Below are 10,270 nucleotides of genomic sequence, written 5' to 3' on the forward strand. Positions count from 1 at the left end.
AGATTAAAATATACTTGGGAGACTATAATTTTTATCTGAAAAATAGAAGCAAAGTACATAATTGCTAGTAATTCTTCATCTTGATGTAGGTTTGAGTTTTTAAATGATTCTCAAGCCTGATATGTCAATGTGTTTAATTTTTCAAAGGGCACTTCTCTATTTTTCCTTTTCCTATAGCTGAGACTGGTATACATAATGTACTTAAAAACATGACAGACATTTCCACATATATTGTCATTTGAAGAGGAGCTCAATTGCCTGTGTCCCTTAATATGCACGTTCAATATGAACTATGGAAAACAGGAGGCACCATAATCTATCATCTGTATTAGGTGTATGCACGGGTCCATTATGATTCATATTAAAAGGAGCATCCCAATTGGTCAATTCAGTGATGCATACATGACACGAGCATGCATCTATTGAGAGCACTTTGCCAAGATAAATTATGGTTCCACTGGCTTTCCGTGGTGAAAGTTTATTTCAAAATCATTTAATTGTACCCTTAATGAGGTGGGGCCCAAATATTTTATAAAGGAAGAGGAGGAAGAACCTATGTTTTCCAGCACCACCTGCTGGTGCGTTGGAGGGGGGTTATGTGGTTGAGTTGCCATCGTAGAATTAGCCTAGTTTGATGCATTTTTTTAATGAATTAGTGAACTTCTTTTCATTGTGTGAAGTTAAGTTTCAACAGTTCTCTTTTCATTTCAGTCTAGTAGTTTTGTGAATTACATCACCCTTTGAACTTTGACCTTTTTCTCAGCTTCTCCCACGCCTAGTGGCAAGTATTCTTTAGTTTCTCCTTCACCTAGCGCCCATGGCCGCTCTGCCACTGGCACGCCGAGCGGCAAATTGCCCTCGGCCGTGTCTCCTTCACCTAGCGTAGACCGCAAGACACAAACACCCGGTATAGGTAGGCTTCCGGCACCATGTTTTCTTCTTTGGGCCAAGGCTCAGGTTTTGTTGTCCATCACGTGCACATTTGCAGTGTTCATTAGGCACCAAATTAGAAAAATGAAAAGTGATGAAAGTGAACGTGTTGGTCAAGAATGAGGTGCTTTCCTAAGGGAACATTGTATGTTAAACCCCAGCGAGGACGTGGTGATCCTTCCCTCTTTTATCCTAAGGTGGCGGGAAGAAAATCCCAAGAAACCAATACTTTGCAGTAAAATAGTGAGTGTTTTGCAAAACGGGATGTAATGTCAGTATCTTGATCAGTTTTTCATCCTTTATACATTTAGATTATAATTTTCTGACTGCAGACCCAGCAAAGAACAATTGATCCTTCTCTTTCCAAAGGTGTTGGGAAGTACAATCCTCAACAAATCCAGCAACATTCAGTAAAATCATAAATGTTTTGCTGAATGGAATTTATAATCAATCTGTTAGGCGCTTTCATGGATGGTCTACATGTTTTAAGATGACAATTTGCTGACGCTACACTCTGTGAAAAGCACTGGAAATACATGTATTATAAATGCATCTGAAGGGTTCAGCCAATTGACACTGTCTCATTGAACCATTGAAACAAATCATTGATCTTTGCCTGCTGCTGGCTTTGTCGTGTCAGGGATAGTGAGATAGTGATGATGGGAGAAATATACATAGCATTATAGAATGTCCCTTGTTAAAATGATTCTAATCTGGGCAATAGACAGCATTGGTTTTTAGGTAAACATCCTATAGGTGTTAATTAGATCCCCTTGCAGACACTTCTTGATCATTGAAATCGCTAGATGGATGCAGTCAAAGGAAAAGTAACAAAACAGTAGGTAAATTTGTTAGTCGGTTTTGAAAGCGGGGCTTCTGAATTATGAATAAATTAAGATTAATGGAATAAAAAGAAGTGTTTCTGTTTTGAAAGTGCTGCAAATTATTTCTGATGTAACAAGGCAAAAAAGCAGAAATATGGCTTGAATGTTTGGTAGTGAACCCAGTGCTTGGGGATGGGAGACATTGCATCCTTTGAATATTGGTGCTGTAAGTGTTTTAAGGCAACATGGGTACGAAGGAAGGAAAAAAAATATCATTACAGGTAGAAATAACTTGCAGTGAACGATTTGAGTGGAAAAGTTGATTGCTGCTGGAAATTTAGATGTTGAAGGAATATTGACAATATACTAGTACTGATTATGATGATTATGATGATGATGAGATAAGTGGTGGTGATGGTGATGATGATGGCGATGATTATGGAAGCTAGTAGTGATGATGATGGTGGCGGTTATTTTATGATGATGATTATTATGGCCTGGTTGAATAGTACTAGCACAATAGTGGTATCAAATAGTAGGAAATATGATAAGAAGCAGTTAATATTGATTTTGAAAAAGAGAAGATAGAATAGGCTAGCCAAGTTGAAAGAATTTTAAAAAGAAGAACATTTTCTTGTGCTGGATTTAAAGAAAGTATTCAAACCATTTAATTTACTTGTATTGTTATGAAGAGATTCAAAATATCGATTTAGACATTAATGGCAAGGTACAGAAAATTTTAATTTTAATGTGCACTACAAAAATATTTTGCTTCCAATGCAATTCTATCAAAATCTTAATTGCAGTTATGATTTTTAATTTTGCTGAGTCTGTATTCATCTTATTGTAGAGTGAGAAGTAATGTACAGTGGTAGAGGAGTAATTTAGTAGAAAATCTAGAAATTTTACCTAAATACATGTAGCTTAATTGAATTGTATATTTGTCACAGTTTGGGTTGTTAATAGCAAGACATTTCATGCATGATTTTTTATTCCTTTTATGAATGCTTTCACTGTTTCAATGGCGAAATTGATTTTCTGCTTTGTATACATTCACTTTATGGTAAGCAATGTGCAAATGTTTGTTTCAGAACTTTAATTGCCCATTCTTTTATGGGATACTGTTATGCACATTGCATCCACATCCACTTATAATCTTTTCTCACTTTTAAATTTAATTCACAATTTTCCTTAATTTGACCGCTAATATGGCACTTTAGTTGTTAGATTTATAGATGTCCCAAAGGACTAGGTAACGTTGCCTTTTGTCAATCCTAACATAATTAGGAACTCTTTACTCAAAACCACTTTCCGTTATTTTTACACAATTTTTGGTTTGATGAATTTCTTTGCTGCTGTTTCCTGAGTGCTACGGGGAGTTTATACTATGTATGTACCACAGTATTTCTTGAGACTGCTTATGGCGGAGCAATGAAAATGCTAAAGGCTAATTGAATATGAACGTTCGAGCAAGTAATTTATAACATGTATATTGGTACTCAGTGAAATATTGCCTGCACTCAGTGCCACCTACCTAATTGAACCATTGCGTTGATCTGGTACACCATTTGTTGGAAGCATCTTTAATGTCGGGAAGGGAGATTCTTACTTTGCACTGTTTTGAACTAGTGCATGATGATGATTTTATTTTATGTGTATTTAATGGTAACGTCTGGGTCCAGTAGGATGATGGTACCATTAATTGTATAATTGATTGTCGAAATATTTATTCATTTATTTATTTCGATTATTAAATTCTCCACTTATGGGATAGATATAGACCCTCTTTAGCCAAAGTGGCTGATCTTTTAAATATGTAATATATTGGAATTATTGATCGTACAGTTCTCTTTATATACATACAGCAAGGTACTGCTGTGTCTTTCTGATGTTCTCCAGTTCTTTTCTGTCATTTCGTCTTGAAATAATTGATGTACAGTAAAAAGTCACGCACTTAGGCATTTGATGCTAGCATTAGATTTGCTGTCAGGTCATTCATGTATGATCTGTAGAACTCCAGTGGCATTAGAATTGTTGAATAGTTCAGGATTTGTTTTCTAACATGTAAAAGATGATCATATTCCTGTAAACACAGCTTTCCATAGACCCTTGTCTTTGAGTTTTCTTTGGCATGGGGCTTGGTTAAGACAACATAGACCTGTGCATCTCATTGATTTATATTTGACATTTTCTTTCTTGTATAACAAAAAAAAGTAAAGTGGCGAGATGAACTAATTTTTTGATAAGAACTCATTGAACGAATGCTGTGTAGAAATGCATGTGAATGATACTTGAAAATATAATAATTTAACAATTAGCATGTGATTTATAAGTGTTTGTAATTGCATTCATATTGTTTTGTGTTTTTGGGTCATATTCAAATCAATATATACAGGAAATTGGTATTTTGCTTTATTGAATGCAATCAGCATAGCTGTGTGAAGTGTCAAACTAATAGCAAGCTAGTTAATTACCAAGTGACACAGAACACTTAATCAATTAGTGTAACTTGGTCAATCCCAAAACATGCACCCTGACATATATTTGCATGAAAAGGATTATTTTTTATCACTGCTTATAAAGTCATATTTTCAAGGCCTCCCAAATGAATTAAATAGAAGTTGGCTAGGGAAATGCCTTGAAATTTTCACAGCGCACTGAATCAAATGATATACATAGAAGTCGGCCAGGGAAATGTGAAATTTGGGCAATGCACTAAATCAAAGCCTTGACTAAATTCCACAATTTGCCCAGATTCTAGCTAAGCTCAAAAGGAGTAAAATACAAATGGACTCATTGAATTGAATGTTGACCCATGTTGCTTGCACCTAAACTAACTTTTTTTTCTGCATGTTTGCACCATCATTGTAGTGCTTGTATCCAATGCACTCAAGTTTATTAATGACTTAGACGACGCTGACGAAGGTAACTACAATCTTGTTGAACTAGTGTGCTTCACCTGTCACCTTTGTATATGTTCATTCAATTGATTATTTATATCAGTCCATTTTGTTTACTGGTAATGTCATGAAATTTAGTGATTTCTGACGGGAGTCAGAACGAGACTGCAACCCCTTTGAAAGACGTAATTGTTTTACCATATCTCAGCTGTTTAAAGCAATAGGCCTGATTTGTCAATTCAAAACTTGTATCATGCATGTTATTAGAATTTGACAATTATTTTGAATGATTTTGATTAAACAGCTGCAAAACCACTAGAAAAAAAACCATTGTGATAGTGGAAATAAATCTTTATGTACAAGTCTGACTTTGCATTTTCTAATGTCATATATTATATTTAGAATTAGAATCTTGAATTGTATACCAGTCAGTTCATTCAATTTCATTTTGCATAAGCCTACTTAGTACTTTCATGCCTCTTTAACTATAGACCAATCTGATGGCGAATGCCTCGTTTGCTACGAAGCAAAAATATCACATATTTTTTGGAATGCACCATGGCATTGCCAATGAAGGCTGTGAAGGCCAGTTGCATGAAACAAGGTTGGATTGGTCTATAAATCTACTTTGATAGTTACGTGTATTTCATGAGAATACTTGTACAGTTATAATTATCTATCTGCTACTTACACTTCGTTATAAAAGTATTGTATCAGAAAGATGTTTAATACTTTGTGTTTGATGAAAAACTTCTACATCCTCAATGCATATACTCTAATTAATTCTCAATAATATTATTCACATTACTATCATGTATCACTACATTTATCATACAATTTTTATATCTTTCTTTATTTGTGCTAGTTCATTGTATTCTTTATTTTTATCAATCTCTTTATCAAGTCCATTAAACTTTTCAGACTTCTCTTGTCTTTGTACATTATTTCCCTCAATCATTAAGCTTGAATAGTTTACTTTTAGAGCTTGTCTTATGAATGTTTGTTAATTAGTTGGATACCTTTTGCATGAAAAAATATTGTTTTACTTGAAGAAACATTTATAATTTCTGAATTCTGATTTTTATCCTTTGTGTATGATTTATTAGTTTTAGAATATAATGTATATTTTGAGTACTTTGTTGCATGAAAAATTTATAATTTGCTTGTGGAAAATTTATTCTGGAAACTTGTCATAATTGGTAATGAAGTTTGTGCTTGCTTAGTGCTAGAGACTTGCTGTTGATTTGACTCTAATTATCATTATTAATAATCACTAATTGATTGCAGTTAAAATAATATTAAGATATACTTGTGCGGATTGAAATGTATAATTTGTATGGATATCAGTAATAACTATAAATATGTAATATCCAATAATTTGCATTTGTAACTTTATCGTAATACCTAGTTCCCACTTTTTTAATTCGCCCCATGATTGAAGCGGTGATCTTCATCATGTAATCGTAGTGATCGTATCAGATCAGTCGTGGCAATCGTACTGATCACCGAAAAAATGTGAATAGTTCAAAATTTCTCACAATCGTAACAGAAGGCAAACAAATCGTGGCGTTGGTAATGGATCGCACAACAGTGGGGATCAGACATTATCGTTATGATAAAAACATTCATAAAGTTGGTTTTAATTATCTATTTAATGTATAAGGAGAAATTTTCTACATTGTCTCTTCTAAAGCTTAAAATTGGAAAGAATTGCTTCATCTTGCTGAGAACAAATTAATAATAAAAAAAGGACAGATTGAAAATACACTGTAATACAGTAATATTTCACTTGTGGATAAACTTGATATACATGGGTGTGAGTTGAACAACTATTACAATATATTTCACTCATTCTAAAGCTTTTGTTTTAATGTTATACCCGTAGATGAACTTCATGTGAAATCAGATCAATTTTCTGTTGATAAACTCAAGGACTTCAAGCTGAGCAAAGCAAAGAGAGAGAAGTACTATGGCGACCTCAGATATGCAAGACCAGGTTAGTTTCTTCATTTCAAACTTTTGAGAGCAAGGGGGGGGGGGGCAGGGGCAGTGCTACAGAAGGATAGGGGTGTCTACTCCACATAATTTCTCAAATAAACAAAAAAGACTCTCCAAAAAAAATAGGGGGGAGTATAATGGAGACTTAGAGAGGTCTGGGTTGTGTAATAAATCTTTGTTACTAAGGTTTATTGTATGTCATTTAATAAAAAAAACTAAGAATTAAGTCACCTTTGGGATGATTTGTCTCAATCAAAATACCCAAGCACAGCGGAAGGGGGGGGGGTGGTATTTCATGAAGGTTAGTATCAATAGCAACTGCTATATTTCAGCCTAGCTTTTATGAAACACTAGCTTTTACCTTTTCATTGTGAACAGGATTTGTAATTCACTGGAAAAAGACTCTTCAGCTTCCAACAGAGAGTATAAAATTAGTGGATCATTCTCATTTCTCAGTATGGACAGATTTGTCACATTTGGTCACACATTAAGGCCATTAATTCAAACCAGATTAAAATTATTGCTTAACTAAGAGTATCTGTGAACATGGGACAAAATGCTCTAAATGAGTCGGAGGAGTAGAAGCTCTTAATTAAATCTTTTACTTCCAGGTGAATACGTGATCATGGTCGATGACATCACTGAGCCCCCTTTCCGCGGGTTCCGTCTTCCTACGGCCTTCTGTCTGGTGAGGATAGCCTTCCCCAAGAAAACCAAGAAAGTGACGAAATCCAAGAAGGATTCTAAGTCAAGCACCAAGTTGGCTGCAGGAGGTGACTGACACATGGACAGATAAATTGTGACTAGTTGTTGTCAACGAGTTACAGCTGGTTTCAACCGGTCACAACTGGATTGGCCACAACTAGTTCCAGCTGCCACCTTTTTGTGGAACAATTTACACTTATTTGAATGCAATCGAAACAAGTGCCTGCTTCGAACTCCAAGGGAGTGTTCCAACAAAGGAACTGTCAGATGTTTTATCTGACAAGGTCTATTTTATCCATCATTTACTCACAATAACAGTGCTTCTAAGCCAATCAAAATCAAGGAAAGTGGTCATATCTGACAACCTGTCAGATCACAAATTTTGATAAAACAGTCCACTAGGCTCTGTAATGCAAAGGTTTGCACACAATCTTCAAACGGCAATGGCCGATCCAGATCATTGTTACTTGTGCATTTCGTTCAAAATGCTGATCAGGAACCAATTAGATTGGTGCTTTCATATATGCAAATCCATTTCAAACCTTTGTGTTTTGGCCAAATGGATTCTGGAGCAAAGGATCTTTTCAAGAGGAGATGGATTAAATGAAAGAAGTTCCTCTATCTGTATCTTGGTTGTGCTGTAGACATGCTACTGAGAGGAAAGTTTCTGTTAAAGAAGACTGTCTGTGGTATAGAGGACTCTTGGCCAGTCTTCTTGATAAATGGAACTTGGAAGAAATTCAAGTTTATGGCATTGGATTGAATGTTTGTTTATGTCCATTGCCACGTAAGACAAAGCTTAGCCATTGATCATGGAGCTGCTGATTTGTATAATTGATCATACAAAATACTTAATGTAATCAGTCATAGAAATCAACGCTATGATGAAGCATGAAGCTTTATGTTACGAGGCTCTGATATCAACAACGCAAACAGTATAATTCTCTCTATTTTGAACAAGGGACACTTTATTCAATCCATAGAGATTTATCTCTCTCTTTATTGATCCATAGGGATCTTGATACAGATTATTGTCAGGGAGAGATAGAGAAACTCATTATGTTTGATAAGTGTAAACTTTATGAAGTTTTGTCATTTCATCTCTAAAATAGGTGTATAATATAAAGGGCACATCACCAGAAAATGCCAAATGAGCGAAAATGTATATTTATAATGTATGAGATGTAAATAAATGGATATTTATCTGTAAATAATTGATATTCTATTTTTTACACATTGTTTATGGTCATGAATTTGACATTCCTGTTTTTATCCATTAGTACTACAATATTCTTTTGCTTAGTGTCGGGGGGTAAAATTGAGGACGGTAAAAATACAAGTTCAATAATCATCAACGGTCAATAACAGGAACATAATCATCAGCAAACATAACAGAAATGAAGAAAGAAAATAGAATAGATTAAGTCAGGGACAGTCAGACCAAGACATTGGCCCGTATTCTGAAGTCAGGTTTAACTTAAACTCAGGTTTAAAGTTGTGGTTTAAGTATGGAGAGCCAACTGTTACATAAATCACTAACAGTAGAGATATCATACTTCAGCTCATTTGGCTCACAAATCATTCATAATTGTCTAAGAAGTATAAACAGATTATTGTCTTCACCATCGATGAATCAGGAAAGAGCACAGTAAACATAAGAAACATACAACTTACAAACACAAATACATGTATGTTAAAATTTGAAGTACATTTACGTAAATATTTTTTTGTCCATTGCAATTAAACAATCAACTTACTTTTTGCATTGCCTTTTTCTGCAGTTCATGTGTTATTATGTAATTATATGTATGAATTCTGTATGTATTTATGTTTTTATTTGGAAGCTCATTGTATTACATATTTTCTACACTGATAAAATGTGATGGAGAGTTTTCAGTACTATTAAAGCAGGAATCATCAAAATTGTGTGTGAAGAAAAGCTTATTATTATCAGTGTGAATCGTCAACTATATTTTAAGGCCATCGCATACCTTACGACCCGACTGGTCTGTGACTGAGTGAAGGGAAATGTGATGTCACAGCTCTTGTCAGCTTGAGAGTCGAAGACCGGTCGAGACAGATCGCAAGGAAAATCGTAAGGATTTGCCATGTCGAATCCTTATGACTGGATCGCAAGCTCAATCCAACATCCAGCTAATCAGACAGCAGAGTCGTGACGCGTACATGATATGCAACGCGCATACTATGGCAAAGAGCGCATGCGTGAGTCGCAGACCACATTGTAGTCGGATCGCAAGGTGTGTTATGTCGAGGCTTATGACTATCTTACGATTCATCTCCACTCACTCAGTCGCAGACCAGTCATAGATCTGTCTGGTCGTAAGTTGTGCGGTGGCCTTTAGAGGCATAAAGAAAGAGAGAAAGTGGGGCGGGGATGATAAGGTATGGAGGAATCGGAGAGGATGACTAAGGGGGTATTGTGAGAATTTTTTTTCAAATGCAAAAATCTAATCCATAATTAACCGCAACACATCAATTTTGGAACCAAAAATCACTTGCTACTGATTAAAGATCATGCATCACCACCTTAGCATAGGATACTGTGGAGAGATATAGAGAGAGGGAGAGAACATAAGAGAAGGAGTATGAGGGAGCAAAGAGAAGGTGGGGGGGCAGAGTAAATGGATGCATCTGGGGTAATGTGAGTTATAGAGAGATTTGAGATAGACAAGGGGGCCTCTAATGAAAGGAATACCAAGTATGTGATGTCGATTGAATGGAATGGGTTGAAGAATCTTAAGGGAATGGGTGCAGGGATAGAAAATGATGTCACCCCTTTTCTGCTACAGAGCTGCCAAAATCTGCCTCCCTTCTCAATCAATGCTGGTCTCTGCTCTAAATGCTTTTGCTTTTTTTTCCACCTCACAAATCATTTCAACATGTTTGACAACT

General features: G+C 35.4%; 1 protein-coding gene across 3 annotated transcripts in view; it reads left to right on the forward strand.

Annotated features, from left to right (window-relative positions):
- The window catches only part of LOC129276673 (MORN repeat-containing protein 1-like), a 40,588-nt gene extending 31,312 nt beyond the window's left edge, over positions 1–9,276 (forward strand). Inside the window, exons 11-13 of one of the 3 annotated variants that reach the window (XM_064109805.1) lie at positions 764–913; positions 6,561–6,650; positions 7,264–9,276. In XM_064109805.1, the coding sequence (XP_063965875.1) occupies positions 764–913; positions 6,561–6,650; positions 7,264–7,433 (410 nt within the window). In that variant the 3' untranslated portion in view covers positions 7,434–9,276. Of the gene's footprint in view, positions 1–763; positions 914–6,539; positions 6,651–7,263 lie in introns of all 3 variants that reach the window. The other 2 variants (XM_064109806.1, XM_064109807.1) reach the window with 2 other exon arrangements.
- The last annotated feature ends 994 nt before the right edge of the window (positions 9,277–10,270 follow it).

This window comes from Lytechinus pictus, chromosome 14 (assembly GCF_037042905.1).
Source record: "Lytechinus pictus isolate F3 Inbred chromosome 14, Lp3.0, whole genome shotgun sequence".
NCBI lineage: Eukaryota > Metazoa > Echinodermata > Echinoidea > Temnopleuroida > Toxopneustidae > Lytechinus > Lytechinus pictus.